Source organism: Apodemus sylvaticus, chromosome 3 (genome assembly GCF_947179515.1).
Source record: "Apodemus sylvaticus chromosome 3, mApoSyl1.1, whole genome shotgun sequence".
Lineage (NCBI taxonomy): Eukaryota > Metazoa > Chordata > Mammalia > Rodentia > Muridae > Apodemus > Apodemus sylvaticus.
Genome location: NC_067474.1, coordinates 97201474 through 97221993, shown reverse-complemented (window position 1 = coordinate 97221993; position 20520 = coordinate 97201474). Strand labels below are relative to the sequence as shown.

The 20520-nt window shown below is 38.3% G+C and overlaps 1 protein-coding gene across 1 annotated transcript in view; it reads left to right on the top strand.

The window, feature by feature from the left end:
- Bnc2 (basonuclin 2) overlaps positions 1–20520 on the top strand; it is a 338948-nt gene that overhangs the window by 178163 nt on the left and 140265 nt on the right. Inside the window, exon 4 of the mRNA XM_052176699.1 lies at positions 18229–18331. Within this exon, the coding sequence (XP_052032659.1) occupies positions 18229–18331 (103 nt within the window). The remainder of the gene's footprint in view (positions 1–18228; positions 18332–20520) is intronic.

Below are 20520 nucleotides of genomic sequence, written 5' to 3'. Positions count from 1 at the left end.
ATAAAATACAATTATTAATAGTAAATAAACATATGATTTAACTCAAAAATTTCCCATCTGAAAAACTAGCCTATTTTTTTTCTTCTTTTTTCCCCCTTAAGCCAGAAACCAGAAGAGGGCATATTAGTCTTTAAAAAATGAGTTTGGGAGCCATTGGACCCAGTGCAGTTGTAATTCCTGTAAATTAGGCAGAGAACCTGCTTTGTATTCATAGGGTTAGGAGCAAGGTTTGAGTTGCTACCGGGGTTTAGAATGACTAGAAAAGCGAATCAGCTCCTTCGTAAAGTTTTAAACATGTCAGAACTTGATTGCTGCATGCAGTTTCCATTCTGATTATACAGACAAGAGGTAAAGGACAGATTTCTGGACAGTTAATTCTCTTGGTTGTGCTAGCCGCTTTTCCTGTACATTATCTTTTAGCATTTACGGAATCTGCTTGTTGCCATTGGCAATTGTAAGCAAATCCGTACTTTCTTAAATGCATATTGAAAAACTGGTGAGAGTGGTGGCAGTCCGGAGGAAGGGAATCCCTGGGGGAATTGATTCCTATATTAATCATTTATGCCCTTTCCCTGCATCCATTTAAAAATGAAAATGGATAGCCATTTAGGTAGATAGTTCCTGCTCTCCCTGGCTTCCTCTCTCCTCTCCATCAGTTGCAGTCTCAGGAGTGTGGAGTGGGTTCCTGCTTTCGCTGGCTTGGAACTCAGCTCCCTGTGAGATGCCCCCCTCTTTCCCTGGAAAATGCTTAGGAAACCTTTCTCAGGAAACGGCTCATTTGCCGCACAGTGTCCAAAGAAACACTCATTTGGTTCTTCCTATCATTCCATGTCCTTTAAGTAAAGCATCTAGAATTTATATTTTGTTCAGTTTGGTGGTGTGGCCCTATGTCTCTTATGGGTACCACAACAGTACACACCATTTACAGGGTTAGGAGCAGGGCGTCTGAGAGAAGTGAAAAGCCTGAGGTATCAAATCTGATGGAAGAGGCTCCTTCTTGGCACCGTACAGACACTGGGGAAGTTCTGATTTATTGATTGTGGTCTTTGACCTCGATATATCTAACAAGCATTGGAAATGATTATGACATATGCCTATTGTCTTTACATCTGGTAAGCTTCTTACTTTGTCTAAGAAACTATAGGCTCACTGTAAAAGAAGAGATTGTGATACAAAACCTTGTTTTCCCAAAAGCTCGTGCAACCCCTCACCCTGGCTAAAATATTTAAGTAATAAAAAAATGTATCATCATCACTATTTTCTGTGATCCTAGATTAATGCAAGACACAGTTTTATATCAAAGGAATTATTATTAGCACACATTTTGCATTCTTAATGCCTCCTGTCTGTGTTTTGCTTTCTTAGACAAAAAAGTTGAGGGCCCGACATTTGTATCCAGAGTTTTAAAGTGTAAACTTGGTGTAACAAACACTAATTTTATTAGCTGACACTACCATATTATACTGATTGCTTTTTGCACTGAAATCTTCACCCTCACTATCAAATTTTAAAATATCAGACAAATTGATTATGGGGGAAATTTTTATTTTGACACACAGAATCAAAACTTCTTTCATAGAAATCAGTACTAAGTCTAATATTTTGGCAGCCAGAATATGAATAGACGAACATTGTGTCCCCCAACTCTAAAATCTTTTAATTGTTGATGGAGGAATAAAAATCAGAATTTGTCAATAGTTCAGCTCTATAGTAGAAAATTACAATGAGCAAGAGCCCACTAAAAGTAATATATTTCTGCTTGTGTGCTCTCTGAAGTATACCATCTGGTGGATGTGCATCAGGGCTAAGCAATTTGACACAGGTAAAGCATTTTAGAATTAAAATACTATCCTCACATTTACTAATAAACAGATTATTAAAGCATGCTTGCTGCAAGCTCTGTGGGTATGTGGATAGGGATTCAGAGAAAACACACTCAAATGTGCTTTACTGACACATTTATGGGTCACTCAAGTAGAACATACTAATTGTATGAATAGCATAGGAAATGGCCATTTTAGAAACTAGGAGTACTTTGTGGAAATCAAAATGATGTCTCCTGAATAGCAATGTCTATGATATCTATTTAGAAACATTCTGAGGTCATTTAAAATAGACAGTGAGGCCCAGGTACATATTTCTTGAATGCTTCAGAATTCTTGAATGTGAGTCAAAGCAAAGTTCAGCAAAGCTTTGTTGGCTACACCTCCTTTTTTTAATCCTGGCCCCCACTAGAGGTGGTTGGTGTGTGCTTGCTCCTCCCACGTGTTATTGGGTGAGCATCAGTACTCAAACTGAGGGATTAGAAACCCATTAGGGAAGTTCTCACCTCTCCAATGAAAAGGTTCACGGGGATGAAAGCGTGGAGCATGTCTCTGTTTTGTTTTCACTGTCGTTTATTCTCCAGGAGTCTGGAACAGTCAACCATTCTTCCTGTCCCACTTCAGGAAACAGCTAGGGATCCCATCCTTTCAATAAATGAGGGATTGAGGAAACCTTAGAGAAGGTGTTAGAGGGTATGCTTTACCATGCCAGGCTACCGTATGGAGGCTTTAGTTCACAACTGCCTCTGTGCCTTGAAACAAGGCAACAGTATTAAATTCCTACCACTTTTATAATCTTAAGAAAGTTTATAAATTGATAGTGCCATTTATGACTAAACATCTCAAATTATTTGAGCATGGTTGACACTAAACTTATATCAGAGCACATTGCCTATAATGTGTACTTTGTAGAGGGACAGAAGGTTTATTGTTTTATTTTTGTTCAGCTTATAGCACCCTTCAGATAGTAGACTACATGGAGATATAATATGTTGTATTCCATAGCTGCCTGCAGCTATTACGAATTGGGTTGCTGGAACAGAAGCTGAGGGATAGATGGGGAAGGGGCAAAAAGAAAGAAGGGCCAGGACAATACTTCACTGATCCAGGCCAAAACTGTAATGTTGGTCAGACCTTTTAACAGTTTGGGTAAACCCTTCCCCCCCAGACTCAGGGCTGAGTTCTGGTGGAAGTTGTGTAGCTTCTTTTGGAGGTCCTTGTCTAGACTGCTCCAGCAGCTGGGTGGGTCACCTGCTTATTCAGGAATTCCTAGATCTGGAGGAATAATGAGCTTAACCTTCACTGAGCTTCTCCACTCTAGGATAAAAATTCCTGCCTTAACCTACTTCCCTATTATGTCCTAAAGTCAGATTCCTTGGGCAATGTCAAGTTCCTACAATGGTATGACTCCTCAATATGGCTCTGTACAATAAAGTATATCCAAGATAAGCTGCATTCTTTTGAATGACTCCATTGTTAATGTTTAGTGATTGTACAGTATGATTTTAAGTTGTAGGAAAGACATTGATTTTATATTTTTTTGTATATAGTTGTACTTTAATTGTTAACTTACTCATTTTTGAGCCAGAATTTATAGTTAAGGAAAAAGAATCAACTGCAAAATATCAATTTTACAGAAATAGTAATTGAAAAAAATGTATATGGATAAATGAGTATGTGTATCCTAACTTTAACATCTATTTGTTAATGGAGGCATTTAAAAACAAACAATTTGTCAGCACATCAATTCTCCAAAAGAAGATTGTGATGGAAAGTCCCTCGTTACAGTGGTGCCATTTCTGCTTGACTATTTGCTGAAGCATACATCTGGCAGCTGTGCTTCAGAGCTAAGGAAATGACATGGGGAGCAGGCGGGCGTGCATGTGTGTGTTTGCCTTATATAAGAGTTGGGAAATATTCTATTTCATTTCCAAATAGAAGCAATCAGTCGGTGTTTCTTGAGGACCTCACTGTACATCTATTATTTTGGTGGAACATTCCTCTGGTTCTTGAGCTTGGATAAGTCTCTTTCTTGTGTTTGTTTGGCTTTAGGCACAGAGAAAATACTTTCCAGGGCTAGAGAGCTGGGAAGGTTATAGGGGAAGCTCTTTTTCTCTGCAGTGACAAGGAGACCTAAGGCTAGAATTGGTTACTGAAGTGCCTAAAATAAATAGACCCATGGCCTTAGAGCAGCAGTTCTCAACCTTTCTAATGCAGTAAACCTTTAATACACTTCCTCATGTTGTGGTGACCCCTGATCCTAAAATTATTTTTGTTGCTACTTCATAACTGTAAGGGTGCTACTCCTATAAACTGTAATGTAAATACCTGATATGCAGGATATCTGATGTGTGACTTTCAAAGGGGTTGTGACCCACAGGTTAAGAACCACTGCCATAGAGACAAGGTACTTTTAATGTCTCTGAACTATCTTATCACTACACTGGTGAGTTCATTCTGCCTCAGCCAGGCATAGGAGCTTTCTCTTTTGCCATTCTCATATGAATTTGTAGGCCAGGTAGAGACTCCTGAACTGTGCTTGCATATTATGATCGGAAATGCGTGATGGGTGATTCTTTTAAATGCTATGTTATAATTTCTATTTTTAGACCCTCAGGCCTGGAATCTACCGATAATACCCAGTCACTGGGTTTAGAAACTCCTTTTTGGAATTTCCAAAATTTTACAAAAGCATATTCACTTCAAAGTCTTAATCATACATACTTTCCTTCAATATGATAACATGTAGAAATGTAAGTTCAAAATAGATTATAAATTGATATACTTGACAGTCTTGCAGATAAAAATCTGACAGATAATGTAGTGTCTAGCAATTGATGTAGTAGCAGATTTGACTTCCTTTAATTATCTAAGCTAATATTCATATTTGTAGGGCTTGTTCATGTAGACACACAGAGTCTGTTCGCTCAGAAGCAAATCTGTCTGCAGTGAGGTAGATTGGTGGTTTGCAGTGTTTAGTTATTTAATGACACTTCAAAACTAAAGTTTAAATCCCCAAAGCCGGAGAGGACAAACTTGGAAATATAGGCATAAAAGGGAAGACTATCACCTCTTTGTGAACATCAGGACTGGCTTTGTACCAACAGGACCAGATTTATTCTGTTCACCAAGATTATAGGGGCAGATGACAAAGCGCATGCAAATAATGCGTGTGTTGTCTGGTGTGCACAGGACACATCTAGACATATGTCTGCTCATGTCCATGTACAGTTAAAGGAAAAACACCTTTCTGTGAGATAATGCATTCCTTTAGAATGGACTGTACATACTCATAATCTTGAAAACATTTCTATTGTAACCTACATCAAAAGGGAAGCCAGGGTTTTTGTGTGTGTGTCTGACTATACATATGCATTATATAAAAAAAGTGAGTCTACTGTAATTACCAGTTTGCAGAGCGAATTCCTGCAGGGTTTGTACTCTCCCCATTAGTAAAAGAGATAAGTTGAAATGTATTAAAATTTCACTGTACAACTGGGAGTTTTTGTTCACAGTAAATGTGTTAATGTTTCTTCATTGCTTGACTGTTTGTGTTTAAATTTAGGCAGCGTGCCCAACAGGGACAAAATTATAGGATAAAGCAATGTATAAAAGAAAATCCTTCAGAGAGCACCAATAAGGCTCTTTTCAAAAATAAGCAGTTACATATAATAGGGCATGGCTGCAGCCATAGAGGAAAGTTTTATCTGTCTATTTCAGAATTATTGGAATTTTTCTTTCCCCTGTGTGAAAGTTAAGAGGACTGTGCTTATGTCGATAGGTAATCTACTTGGATGTGAAAACATCTATTATTTTATTCAGTGTTACTCTTGAAAAAAGAAAAATAAGTGATTCCTTCTTGTCTTTGTGATGAAGAGAGGCTAACAGCATTTAGTGAAAGAGGTGATAGATCACATTTTCTTTCGTAGGATAGGAATTTCTTCCAAGCTAAGAATTTTAATTAGAGCCTGTTATATTATTGGAACATTTTTCTGTGCTTTTCTTTGTAGCCATGAACTTAGTAAATACAACTATTCATGCAGATAGGCTTACTTTTTAAAAATTAATCTAAAACTACTATCACCTAGTATGAATGTATAATGAAATTTACTAAAGGCTGCTTGCCATTTCTCTAGTCTAGGGGAATAGAAATAGAGTTATTCTGTAAACAAGCTATATAAGCTTTGCCCTGTACAGAGGCAGTAATCTTTTCTTGTGGAATATGTTTTATAGTTAATCCTGCTTGCTTTTGTTGTTTGTTTCTGTTAGCCAACATCCATAGGTTGCCCCGATCTCTTTATAGACCTTAAATAACACAGGTACAAATTTGTGACCAGCAACCACAATATGTATCCTCAACTTGAGATGGCATCATTCTAGAAACTGTGTGTTGAAATCTACTTGGTGTCTGTAACCTTTGGAGTATGATGGGGGGTGGGTGGGGGCTGGGCCTGCCCATGTGTGTGCGTCCTTGTTTGCATGGCAGATGTGCATAGCATGTAGGAGGGTGGAGGAGCCTTTTGAGCAGTTCCTGGGAAGACATAGTTTGACCTTAAATAAGTTGGCTCACCCTACAAAAAGGCATTTAATTTTTATTGCCTTTTCTACATTCTTCTTTAAAACATGAATTTTTAACTCATAGACCTTGAAGTACTTCAGAGTCATTACTTTCTTTTGGCTAATTTGTATAAAGGCACAATATGAAAATTGAATTTTTGATCTCATGGAGTAATTTTTGAGTTCTTATGAACCATTTATAATCTATCAAGTAAATCCTTCTTAGTTCACGGATTATTGACCCAATGGACCATATTAGCTGCTTCGAAGCTGTTATAGCCCATTATGATGATCCAGCTGACACATGCGTGAACCCAGTCCGCCAGCCCCAGATGGCATTGACATTGTTCTGGGACGCTCTTTTTTCCACCAGGCTTTCTATTTATTTCTTAATTTTCAGTAGTTAGCTCATAGTTCATGACAACCATCACACGGGTCTCTCAGTAGTGTCAGAACTTTCTTAGCAGCCAGCTGTCTTTCTGTGAAAAGATAGTATCTTTGTCTTTTAGATAAGCTAATGTTCAAAAGACAGAATGAGAATAATGTTTTTTTTAACAGTCTTTAAGTACATTTTACACTGGTTGCTTATAGTTTTCATAGACATTTTTTTGTGAATTTTTTTGAGTACTTGGATGTATAGTCCCTTTGAATTTGAAAAGAAAAAAATACCAATAGGAAGGAATAACATTGTGTGTGTGTGTGTGTGTGTGTGTGTGGTTTCATTCGAACTTTAGCTACTGGATAAAACGGAGATGTACCTTCATTGACTTGTACAAAGCTCTAATGAATGCAGCACAGACCCAGGGGACTGTATGACCAAACATTAATAATGTGTAAGGATGCACAGTGTGTTCATTATTGTATCATCATCATTATCTGCAACAGGTGTGATTAGCATGGTCATACCAGTATTTAAGCAAAGGAGCTCATCCTCATGGGGTAACTGTGATGTTCCAGTGTAGACACAATGGAAGATGGCTAAATACTTGTGGGTTTATATGTTACTAGTGGGCGTTCTCAAGACAGAGATGGATACAAAATGATTTGCAATAAGCCATTGACAGAAAAAGTGAAATTTCTTAATAGAACCATTTAAACTCCAGTACATACTGTTTGGAATCACTTTCTTTACCTAAAATAGAGCCGTGTTGGTAGAAAATCCTAGTGTAAGTTAACTACATATCAGATTCTCTCACTTCTTCAAATTGCTTAAATCTTTATGCTCAGGCCCCCTTTCCTTTTCTATATCTTGGTTCAAATCTGAAGAATGTTAAATTCCTATTGGAGCTGACTGAGAGTAGGGCAGCTACGTGAATTTCTTTTTCTTTCTTATCAAAAACAGGATGTGTGGAAATAGTCCAGCTCACTAGCTGTGGCCTGATCTACGTAAAGATGTCTTACAGACTCTTTTCTACTGTTTGAATGTGAACCTACCTTCAGGGATTTTAGAATATGAGAATGCATTTGCAGCCTTTTTTGCAGGGTTGATGGCAGTGAGGCTGTTAGTCTCTCAGAGTGTGCCTCTCTTGTCCTGAGTAGTTGCTGCCATCTGAAATGATCAATTCCAAATGTAGCAACTCTCTTTCCCTCTCAGTTCACTATAGTGAACTTTTTCTCAAACCTAGGGGAGTAAATTTAGTCAAAAGGTCATTTACCTCAATCTCATATCCATTGATAAATGGATTCAATAGAATGCTTTGGAATTTTAAATAATGTAGCCTATATCAAATATGCTGAAGAGAGGATCTGGTAGAATCTTCCCATCCTCTCTCTGCCCTTCTTCCATTTACTGTACTTCCTTGCTTTCTCCCTCCTAATGCTGGGGATTAATTCAGGCCTTTCTCAAAACCAGGTCAAAATCAGAACTCTGAGCCAAGCCTGGAAATTCTGGGCATTTTTCTTAAAGGAGATCTTAATGTGCCAGTTGGGAAGGAACGATAGCTTTGTTCCTCGAGATGATGTCTTATATTTGGTACAACAGGTTTTGGATTATCCCTAAATCTATCCGCCTGGGTACTAAAGTACAAAATCATTGTAGAAGTTGCATGTTCTTCCCTAGGTGCTTCTGAAAAACTAGGACATGAATTTCTTAATGTCCAGCTTTTTCCTGAGTAGAGAGTAGATTTTTGTAAAGTATTAAAAGGTTTATAAATCTTCTTACATCACATTACCATTGCAAATCCCTTTCTTATTAATGTTTTTCCTATCACATTAGTGATTGTTTTTATGAAAGAATGTCACAGAGATATGTAATTGCATGGCCACCTTTCAAATTGCATTAGTACAAATGAATGAAAGGTGTATCAATAGAAGACAAAACTGCTGACTCAATATAAAGGTAAAATGAGGCAATTATTAACATTCAGATGGTATCAGTATTCTGGATCTCTATATAAAGTTATGTGTCATGGCAGATGCAGAATGTAGTTAGGGTGTAGCTGTTTTAGTGGTTAGTGAACTCTCCTCTTACTTTCATCTTGGAATGGCTATAGCCACTGGAAGAGGCTATTCCTCCTAGCCGTGTCATCGCAACTGCCTAAATAGTCTGTAAATTTTTTAAGTATACAAGCACTAAATAGAATTTCTGAATTGTTAACTGTTAGGCAAGAAGCTAAAATGTTTTGCTGAAATTGAAATGTCTTTTCATTTTCTGTTTCTCTAATATTGCTAATTATCTAACAAAAATAGTGTATATTACTATTGACCTGACTTAATTGGGGGGGAAGCACTTCCACACTCAGATGCTTGCCTGCTTTGATGCCATGGAAGCACACGTATTTCCCTTATATAATTGGCTATATCCCGCTGTTGATTTTTACTCTGAACTCTTAAATTATTTAAATGGGGTCTTCCTCATGTCGATTGATGGTAGGCTATGATCGTGAGGTAATGACTACAGATGCTCATTGGATCTGTGTCTGAAAATTTATGTGCCTCTGCGTGTCCCTTACTCCCTGTTTAGGTATTCACACAGTCATAGGAGTATTCAGAGTCATGTATAATGATACGCCCATAAGTTTAGGGGCTTCTCTCTTCACTTCCTTCCCCATACTTAATTAGTTTCAAGACTGAAGTAATTTTTTTCCATCATAGTAAATCGAGCAGTGCTATGGACCTGTGCATGACAGAGCACACCACTCTTATTTATAAGTATATTTTCTTCAAAGTTTTTAGATTTTTAATATTAGTTTTGCTGAGCATTATAATTGAGACTCTCCCTTTCCCCCATTTTAAAAGGTGTCCTGGATTTTCTGGAAAATGATACTATTTAAAAACTAATTTTAAAATAAATATTAAATAAATACTAATAAAATATTAGTTTTTAGTATTTTTAAAGGAATATGCTTTTAAAATTAGGCACCATTGAAATTCCTTTGTTTACTGTCTGTGTATTAACTCATTTATTATTTATCTGGCAAAGTAATACTGGACGAAGACAGATACTGTGCTATACTGTGTCTCCTGTGAAAGGCTATCTTATAGAATTAATGATTTAGCACCACTGAAAATAGTAATTGGTGCAAGACATCCTGTGCCTGTTAATGAATGACTTCATTGAGATATGTTTCACACCACATGACTTCCAACCATTTAAATATTTGGTCCAGTGTGTTTCTGTATAATAACAATTATGCACGATGACAATCGCTACTTTATTTTGAAGAAATTTTCAACTCCTAGAAATGTAATTTCATATGTTTTAGCCATGACTTTACCACATATCCACTCCAAGCCTTAGGCAGTGTACTTCTGTCTGTATACTTTTTCCATACTGACACACCATGTGGAATCATGCAGGATCATTAGGGCCTTCTTGCTTCTTCAACTTAGCATAATGCTTTTCACATCCATTTAGGTTTTAGCATGTATCACTTTTTTAATGGCCAAGTAATTTTTCATTATAGGAATATACCACATTTTAAAAAAATCTAGCTATTGATGGAGGTCAGTATTTTTGAAGGAGAAACTTCAAAGTGAGGGTTTGTCTCCTGATTATAACTGTAGTAAATGTTTTAAGGCTGACCTTGTCAGTGAACCTCTTGAGCTTCTTTCAGTTATTTTGAAGGCATTTATTCTGAAAATGATTTATATCCTTGGTTCATATTTTTTTTAAAAAAATTTTTAATCATCATTGAATCACATAGCCTTTTGTGTTTCTCAAATTGTTTACGTTTTAAACCAATGGCATCTTCCCTTTGTAGTGAGTCTAGCTGACTGTTTCCAAATCGTCCAGAACACATTGAATGATGTGTTTTCTGTTGAAGTCAAGAACAAAAGTATTTTCTCATTGCATAGGAATAGAAAAGTGGTCATTTTCCATCTCCTATTTCTTTTTTTTTTTAAATCATGGATTCTTTTAATTGGTAGGCAGGGAATCATATCTTCTTTTCCTATATCCTGGTCAGAAGCATTTGTGTCCTTATTCTGTAGCCACTTTGAGGCTGTGCTTATACAAATCCCTCAGTGTTTGTCCAAAATATGAGAATCAGAAAATCATGATACTGCCTGTAGAAGTCAGGTTTTTGTTCTTCCTCCCAGCCCCATGCTCCCAAAAATATGACTCAGACTCAAAATATACTTGCAAAACTTTTCTTCGTAAGTCATGAAAAGCGATTCGGCAAATATAAGGAACAATTTCTAATTGTTTTCACTTTCATGTTATGTCACTACCACATATTATAAATTAGTATGTGGTAGTGACAGTGTGGTAGTGACATAACATACACATACTTACCATAAATTTTCATTAAGTTTAAAATGGTGTTGTTAGACAGAATAACTTCATTTCTCCTTTCCTGACATTACTTTTACATGCTGAGTATAGTAGTGTTTATGTTATAGCTGAACAAGCAGTGGACACTTAGCCTTCATAATAAGCCTTATAACCAGCAATAATTACTAATTGTAAACCATATTTGTTACCTATTCAACCTCAGATTTGTATCTTTTTATAAATAGAATATATCTACCTTAGTAATAGACTTATTGTCAGAATTTTCTAGAGATTTTTAGGTTAGTAAAGAGAAGGAGGTTTTCTGGGTGTGTTCTTTATAACCATATAAGGCCTTTGAGGACATGATCTATGTCTGCCCACTGACATCCTGCCTAATTGTAAAACCAGACTGTCAATGCCCAGAGCCCAAAAGATTTATATTCCTTTACATGCAACATGGAAGGATTTTGTAACCCAGAAAGAGTAATTGTCTCAAGCAGCTGTATTATTACTATTTGACACTAATAAACTTAGTAGTTGTCCATCAGCTTTTACATGCTACAGAGTTTTGTGCAGGTGGCATCATGAGCTGGCTAGTTTAGAAAGATGAGTCTGCAAAGCATGTTAGTTTCCCAAGACCCAGACTAAACTTCATGGACTTCCTTGAAGGTTGTTTCCTTTCCCTTGGCTTTATGAATTTGCCATATGAGGAAAAGGAGAAACTGTCCTGAAACGTTTATAGGGAAATATTTCGTTAGTTTATGATACGTGTGTGTATGTATATGTATGTATGTGTATGTATATATGTATGTATGTGTGTATATATAATACATATTGTATATATATATATGTATATATATATGATTAGATTATGACTTTAAAACTAAAGGTTGAGTTTAAGAAAAGGAAATTACTTATGAGCTGAGAAGAGTATTCAGTGGTGGAGTATTTCCTTAATGCACTGGAGGCCTCAGGTATCATCCTCAGTTTTGGAGGAGGAGAACCGCAGATAGAAAAGGTGAAGCTTCTGCCACAGGTAATCATTACAGCCAACCAGTGTCTACTCATAAAGCACACTGCCTGAGTTTACAGTCTACACTAGTGGGAATGAATGCTACCTTCACAATTAAAAATTTCCATAATTTAAGTTTAATGTGACTTAGGTTCTTCAGTATTAAATGGTTAAAAAATTTTTCAAGTGAAATTCCATGATCTAAGTTAGAAATCTTTCTTATTGCCCTAAGAAGTAAAGGAGAAAATGAATTTAAGCTTTTTTAGTTACTCATGAGAGTTTGGCTAGAAGTTTCAATCACTAAGGAAGAGTGTTGAAGAGTCACAGAGTCCTGTGAATCCTTATTTGTGTGTGTGTGGGGGGGGGCGGTGTGGAAAATTAAAACCTGGAACTAAAATGAGTTTCGGTATAGAGCTCTCTGTGATTGAATCTGTACATATATATTGTAAGTTTGCATTTGCCTTGTGACCTTATTTGGCCTGTTATTATTTTGTGTCAGATAAATCAAGTGCTTATTTCTTCATAAGAAACAGCTAACAGATGTTTAGCCTGTGTATAATTCCTTTGTTAGTTATACTAAGTATTAACAGAAACAACAGTTTTCTTTCCTGAGAAATGCTATTTTGTAAGAACCCTGATGTTTGGCTCATACATACAGAGTTAGCGCAGGCTAGTATAATGAAAGAGACCAAGAGACTTGTTGGTGATACTCTAATCAGGATTTGAATAGATCTTTGGAATATAACCAGAATACCTCAAAATGCATTCTTACTTAATATTAAAACTCATTAATCTTTTTGTAAGCCAACTTGGCTTACTTGTAGGTTTAGGTGTGCCTTTTTTGAGACTTGTTTATATTGTTCCAGGAATTGTTAAACCCCTGGACTCTTCCTTCAGCATCCCAAGTAGCTGGGACTGTGTGTGTGTGTGTGTGTGTGTGTGTTGCTAATACATTTCTGATGTACTTTTGATTCTGTACATGTTCCCCCATCTTAAGTAAAGGAATATATTAAGTAGTAATTGGTGGAGTGCCTCTACTAATATTATTTTATAGCTTTAAAACAGAAATAATAATATTTGTCCTCCCCTTAGACTGACACACACACACATACACACTCATACATGCACAATCAGCACAAATACTCATACATGCACAACTCATTAACATTAAATATGTTACACATCTGACAAAATAATGGGATAAAATTTAGTGAAGAAAGCAAATCTTTTTTTTACGTACAGAACGTTTCTTGAGATCATAAACAGTTGTCATTTGTTCAACGTTTACTTTTTTCAGGCATGATACTCTATGCTTTGTGTTGATTAGTTACGTCTTTTGAGAAAATTACCGTGTAATTCATGGAAGCCATTATTAGAAATTGAAAACAGGGTGTTTGGAGAATCTTCTTCCCCTGCTCCCTTCAATTTTTTGGGATCTCATGTTTATGTTGGGTTCATATTTATTATGTAGCTGAGGACTTGTTACCAAGCTAAGGTCTTGTTACCAGGCCTGAGCACCTGAGTTAGGTCTCTGGAACCCACATGGTGGAGGAAGAAAAAAACAACTCCCATAAGCTGTCCTGATTTCCACATGTGCAGTATAAGGCATGCATGCATACTTGAGTGAGCAGTTGACATATGAATACATCCAACACACACACAAACATGCATATGCACATGCACACACACACACATACTCGCACACATACACATAAAAACTCACATGCACACACACCACACACACATACACAACAACACACCACAAATACAGTGAGCAATTATAATGAAAAAGAAGTATAGGATGGTGTCTACAGTCAAAAAGAAGAAGCTGATGTGAGGGCCAAGATTACCTTCAAGCAATTGCCATACAGGAAAGTGCAGATGAAGAGAGCATCAAGTCAGCAAGGAGAAAAGGGAATGATCAAATTAATTAGCAGCCATTTTGAATGGTCTAGGGAAACCCCAACTGGAATTCAGATATTAACAATGAGAGTGGAAGGCCAGGAAATGCAAGGACAGATGATTTTTGGAGGGTGACATGATGTTGTTGAAACTGTCCTGTGACTCCCTGCCTTTGCAGGGACAGCACTCAGCCCTTGGTGTGGAGCACTCAGACACACTTGTGTTTGAGGTGCTTGAGTGACTTCAGGCAAGGTATTAGTCATCACCCCAGGTCCTACATATGTGAAAGGAAAGGAATGATGGGGTCACACTCATGGTCTTTTCTGAGATTTTTTTTTCTTTTTTCCTTTGTAAATTATCTACCACACTGACGAGAAAATGGCAAACATTCAATTAATCTAGCTATTATTAATTATAAAGGCCAATTAGATGTGACCATGTTTGGATGAAAGAATAGAGAGGAATAAGAGAGTAGCTATCACTCTGTTTAAGAACTCTTTTTCTGAGGCTCTACCCTCTAAACCCTCTAATCACGAAGTCTTCAAATACCAAGTTGCTAAGCCTTGTACACAGGAACACCGCCATCTATTTCTGACCACTTAAGGTGATGATTTTTGCATGGTAGTTGGAGTTGAAGGAGAAGATGAAATTGCCAAATGAAGAAGAGTCTGACTGTGGGCATCGCCGGTGTTTACTTACAGTGGTGAGAGAGAACTCACTACCAGAAAAGCTAGAGAGGGAGTCTCTCTCACCTTCTCAGCAATGAATATGGGGTAGGGCTGCAGGTTATACCAAGATCCAAGAGGATGAGGAGACCAGGAGAGGGACCAAATGGGGTACTAGCATCGGTTCAGAGAGTGCAGCTTCAGATTCCTGTGGCCAGAATTCAGGTAGCAGAATTAAACTGTAGGTGGCACGAGGAAGTAGAGACATTGGTTTGGGCATGCATGGATTTCTACCTATGGTAGAGGTAAGCAGGAATAACTATTTTCAGTGTGTTGTGAGTTAGAATGTTTGTGATTGCTGTTCTGTGAGCTGAGGGCAGGAGCTACAAGGTGGGTTAGAAGGGAAGGTAGCTCCTGTAGCTTGTTCTTGAGGGCCTAGGGGGCAAGGTACAAGTTGGTGAGTGGAGTGGCACAGATGGTCTGCACTGGCCAGCCTGAACATTGTTCCCCACAGAGAGAGGTGGCAATGAGGTGTCTCCATGAAGCCTCCGTGGCTGTCCTCCTTTCTGATATTCAGATGCTGTCATTCAGTGTCATAGTGACAGTCCTATGCAGAGTTCCCGCAGAGTGGGAAGCACTCCAGCATCAGCTAATGGGAGAAAGTAGAGGGCGCGCACAGGCGTGAAGCTTCTTCCACTGCAGCTCTTCCTGACTGTTGCCCTGAAGCCCGTGGACATTTCTGAGGCTTAACCAGACTGGATAGTTTATGATAAATCTGTTTTGTAAGTGTGCCTGAGTTGGCAGGCGATTATATTGGTTCTGTTTTGTTGTGAATAAATAGTATGTCAGAGTTTTATTCCATTTCAAAAACATTATTTAAAACAAAACTTCCTTTGAAGCAATGATAGTCTCTTACACAAAATATTTATTTAGCCATATTGTTTAAGTATCTGTAATTCCCTTAAGGAGGAATTGTAGTCTGTGAAAGTCTGAGTTTAAAACAGATAGGCCTTCTGGAATTTATAGGAATACAAAAAGCCTAGTCCTGTGCTTGAGTGTTTATATACAAAGGAATTGAGGTGTTCCAGTGTTCTATGTTTGGGTATAAAAAAGAATATGATCCATGAAAAAGAAATCATCTTGAAAAGATTTAATTCCCAAGTAAACTAGATGAGTAAAGTTATTTAATTAGTTCTGAATGAATTAGTTAACCAGCAGTAAGGTGTGTGTGTGTGTGTGTGTGTGTGTATGTGTGTATTTGTGTGTATGTGTATAGTTAACCTACATCTCTTACTTTGTTTTTGTCTTGATTATTGATAAAAATGAAGGTTTGCTCTAAATGTTGTAAAATAAAATTTTTTGGCAAAATAATTACTGTCAAAATAATGACTCAAACTGTTTGATGTCACTTATTGTAGAATTAAATATTCTCCTTAGAATATCATTTCTTTTTGTTGTCTACTCTTTGATTTTGACAAAGCAGAGGGTTTTAAAAATAATTAATGAAAGTTTGTACTTATGTACTTAAAATATTTTTAGTGTTGATATAGTCTCTACATCTGAATTTATAACTGAATACTTAGAAAAGCACCTTGTTTTTAATGAAAACATTGTATTCTAAACTTTTTTGGTCATAGTACAATCAAATCTTTAGTTCATTAATTAATGAACAATTTATATGAAGAAGCTGCTTATAAGTGTATTCTAATATATCAGTCTGTATGAGAATTGGAGATTGGGCTTTTAGAAGAGCATTTCTCCTCATACCCATCTAGTGCTGTAATCACTAAAACATACAGCCAACTTTAACAATCAATTAAGGTACAATCGAATGATAGGCATGAGAAGAAACTCTGAAATAACAGGTGGATTGTGAATTCAAGTATCTTTTTAGTGCTGAACAGAGGAGAAGATTAAGTCTAAAAAGAACACAGGTTGAGGACTGTAACATCTAAAACAGGGTAGGTTCCTACACGGAGAACGTGAGTTGGAAGAGAAATGAAAGAGAAAGTCTTTAACCCTGCATGGTCTGGTCATAGGGAGAAGAGGCCATTGAACTTTATCTGTTGTAGGTGAACCTGGCCCAGAGATGTTAACAATATCTAGATAGAACACTGTGTGATTCAAGGGAACTAGTTCAAAGAAAAACCCAAATGCTCCCAGAAAGTTAGCTTTTAGTGTATGTGTCTGGAGATGTCACATGTCACATGTTACAATGTCCAGTAACTAACCCTGTTTGGCGGAGCTTAAACCATGCCAGTCATCCTTGATCACATCTAAGTCTCTAGGGAGATGTTTCCCAGAAGTTCAGATGGTCATATTAGATTGTTAATAGGTGAGTGATCCGGTTAAATCCCTTCTGTCTCTAGAATTTCCATGCAACTAACAGTCATATACACAAGATAAATTTCTTATCTGCTATCCAGGGGCACAGGTTAGGAGCGCAATTTCTAAGCATGGATTTTACACATAGAAACTTAGACTCCATTTATGGGTTTTCTAAGAATTCACTTTATAAAGTGAACTGGTGAGGTAATTTTTTTAAAACTTTTTATTGGTTCTTGTGTCCACACTTCCTTGCTTACAAATGTTCATTGGTAAGAGGCTCCTGGCTTCTGCTAGTCTTGTCAATACTGGAACCTTACTGGGACATCCTGTTGCTTTATGTCATGGAGATCTTGTGGCTTTGGATCTGTAGGACTGGCTCCGTTATGCACTCCAGCTGTTCACCGATGGGGTAGTGTTGGGGTGGGCCAATTCAAAGCCCTGGTCAGCCCGCCAGCTCTCCTGCTCTCCTGCCCTCAAGGCCTGTGGGTGAGGTTGTTTGTAAAGTGCTTGTGGGGAACTGAAAGACATTTCATGTGTGTTCCAATGTTCTAGAATGGAATTGTTCTTTTCCAAGTGTAGAATTTTCATGGAAACATTTTTACTGTTTTATATCTAGTTTCAAAATAAAGTTTCAACTCACCCTTTTGTCACCATTGAAATAAACGATTGCTTTCATTCTAAAAACGGATGAAGCTAGAATTAACAAATTAAAGGAAAAAAACAAGCGATTGGGAAATTATAGTTATAAACATTTAAATAAAAGCCACCAAAAGTGATTTTCTTAATAATTTTTGTGTTGCCATATTTCATAAGTACTTCCCTTTGAACAATGTTTGGCTGGTGTCTTCTTAGAATAGGGGCCTTTTCCTTTGCATCATTGTGAAGTAGCTAAGTTAAATAAACATGGACAGCAGCAACAGGACTGTTTTTCTCTTTGGGAGATCCAGTGTTACAAATACGATGTCCTGTGGAAAACTGGGAAACTTAAGTCCTTATCCACACTCCCCTTGTCCTCCCTAAAGACTTAACATATCATGCTGGTGAAGGGGCTTTGTTTTCTCCACCCTGTGTTGCGAAATACTTTGATATACAATGTATTTTCAAAAGTCTTCAGACCTTTACTAACATAAAACCGTGGACAATAGATGTGGACAATGTTTACAAAAAAGAGTGAGAAATAAAATGTTTTTGGATAGATGCTGATCTTGTCTCTTCCTCTGTTTTCAGGCCATCCGCTGCACATTGGTAAACTGCACATGTGAGTGTTTCCAGCCTGGGAAGATTAACCTGCGGACATGTGATCAGTGTAAACATGGCTGGGTGGCACATGGTGAGGAAATCCAGGCTCTGCTTTCTGTTCTTGCTATGTTCCTCTGTGTGTGTGTGTGTGTGTGTGTGTGTGCATGTGTGAGTGCATGCATGCATGTGCGTGTGGGGTGTGTGTGCATGTGTGAATGCATGCATGCATGTGTGTATGTGTGTGTGGTGTGTATGTGTGTGCATGTGAGTGCATGAATACACGTGTGTGTGTGTGTGTGTGTGTGTGTGTGTGTGTGTGAGAGAGAGAGAGAGAGAGAGAGAGAGAGTGCGTGTGTGGTGTGTTTGTGGTACATGTGTGTGTGTGCATGTGTGAGTGCATGCATGCATGTGTGTGTATGTAGTGTGTGTATGCATGTGTGTGTGTGTTTGTGTGTGTGGTGTGTGTGCATGTGTGAGTGCATGCATGTGTGTGTATGTAGTGTGTGTGTGAGAGAGAGAGAGAGAGAGTGCGTGTGTGGTGTGTTTGTGGTACATGTGTGTGTGTGCATGTGTGAGTGCATGCATGCATGTGTGTGTATGTAGTGCGTGTGTGCATGTGTGTGTGTGTGTGTGTCTGTGTGTGTGGTGTGTGTGCATGTGTGAGTGCATGCATGTGTGTGTATGTAGTGTGTGTGTGTGCGTGCACGTGTGTGTGCATGTGTGAGTGCATGCATGTGTGTGTGTGGTGTGTGTGTGTGTGTGTGTGTGTGTGTGTGTGTGTGAGATTTTTTTTAAAGTAGTCATTGACATGGAGAAGAGAATGGTCAGCTGTGCTACAAGTATTCCTTAACATTCATCCTGCAGCTCCTTCTCCAGGAAGGAAGGCTGGGCAGGCGGCTCTCGGCAGAAGGGCGAGATGTTTATAGAATAGTTGGGCAGTGGGGTTCATACTGAGCACAGCAGCAGCCAGCAGGAACCAGGCCTGATGGAAACTCAAACATACCACAGTTGCCCTTTCAGGGCCTGGACCTCAGAGGGAAGCTGGCAGATCTTCCTTGCCTGAGAACTCCTCAGTGACTGCACGCCCCTGTTGTGTGTGCTGCATTTATCCTTCCAGATGTTAAACTTTGTTTGGTTTAAGGAGGGCGAGCAAGTGGCTGGTATCTGAAAAAGTAACCTGTAAATACCCGCTTTCAATGTGCACTGGGATTAGAGGAAGCCCTGGATATTAAAGACTACACTCCGTGTAGGTGTCATTGGAGTGAGAGTGGCCCAAGCAAGGATTCTAAGTATGCAGATTGTTTGCCAGGTATAAAGTAAGCGTGGCTTTACTGCACATTGAGCATAGTATTGTGTGTGGTTTATGTTTATTGTGTTTAAGGAAAAGGAGACATGTAAATAAGCAGACATCTCCTTCTAGACTGTAATTTTAAAAGATAGGTAATGTTTATAGAAGAAACCCTGGCTTGTGTCTTTGACAGCCTCGGGTATTGGCTCTTACGTGGACATACTCTTCATTCCCAAGCATTGCCAAACATCCAGTGGGTTGTACTTTTTCTAAATGTCATGTTATTCTAGCAAGATCTGAGGTAACGCCACCAGGCCATGTCTTGAAATGCTTTTAATTTATCATGTACCTTGCTTGCTTGGGCATGTGGTTGGAGCTGTAGGGACCTCTCAGCCACGTTTCCATGAGAGAGACAGTAGCATAAGGGAAATACACCGGAAGAAGTGTGCTTGGTGACACAACCATTCCTTTAACCAGCCCTTCAGGGATAGAACCTTTCCTGCCTTCGTGCACAAGGCCAAGCTGTTTAACACATTGCCCAGCCGCAGATGGATGAACTTGGTGGTGAGCTGTGTGACTCACTGCTCTAGGTGACTTTTTCCTGTACCAGGTTCCTACGGTCCCCACCCCCAAACTGACTGAACTGTCAAGGATGAAGAGCTCAGTGGGTGCGAGGTGGACATAAACTATTCCACAGTGACTGGGTAGCAGAAGTTTATGTTCTTGTAGCTCTGGAACATAGATCCTAGAGTTGTATTCTGAGGGCTCTTAGGTCTTTAGATGGCTCTCCTGATGTAGTCTTTTAGTCTGTGTCTTTTGATACTCCTGGGCCACCTCCTCTTACAAGGACAATGGGCAGCCTTGACTTTGAGGGCCACCTTAAGGGTCTTTAGTTAGTCACATCTTTTAGGGTCACATGTCCAAATACAGTCTCATTCTTAGATACCAAGATGTAGCTTTAGTCTGTGATTTTTGGGGAACAGAGTTCAGTT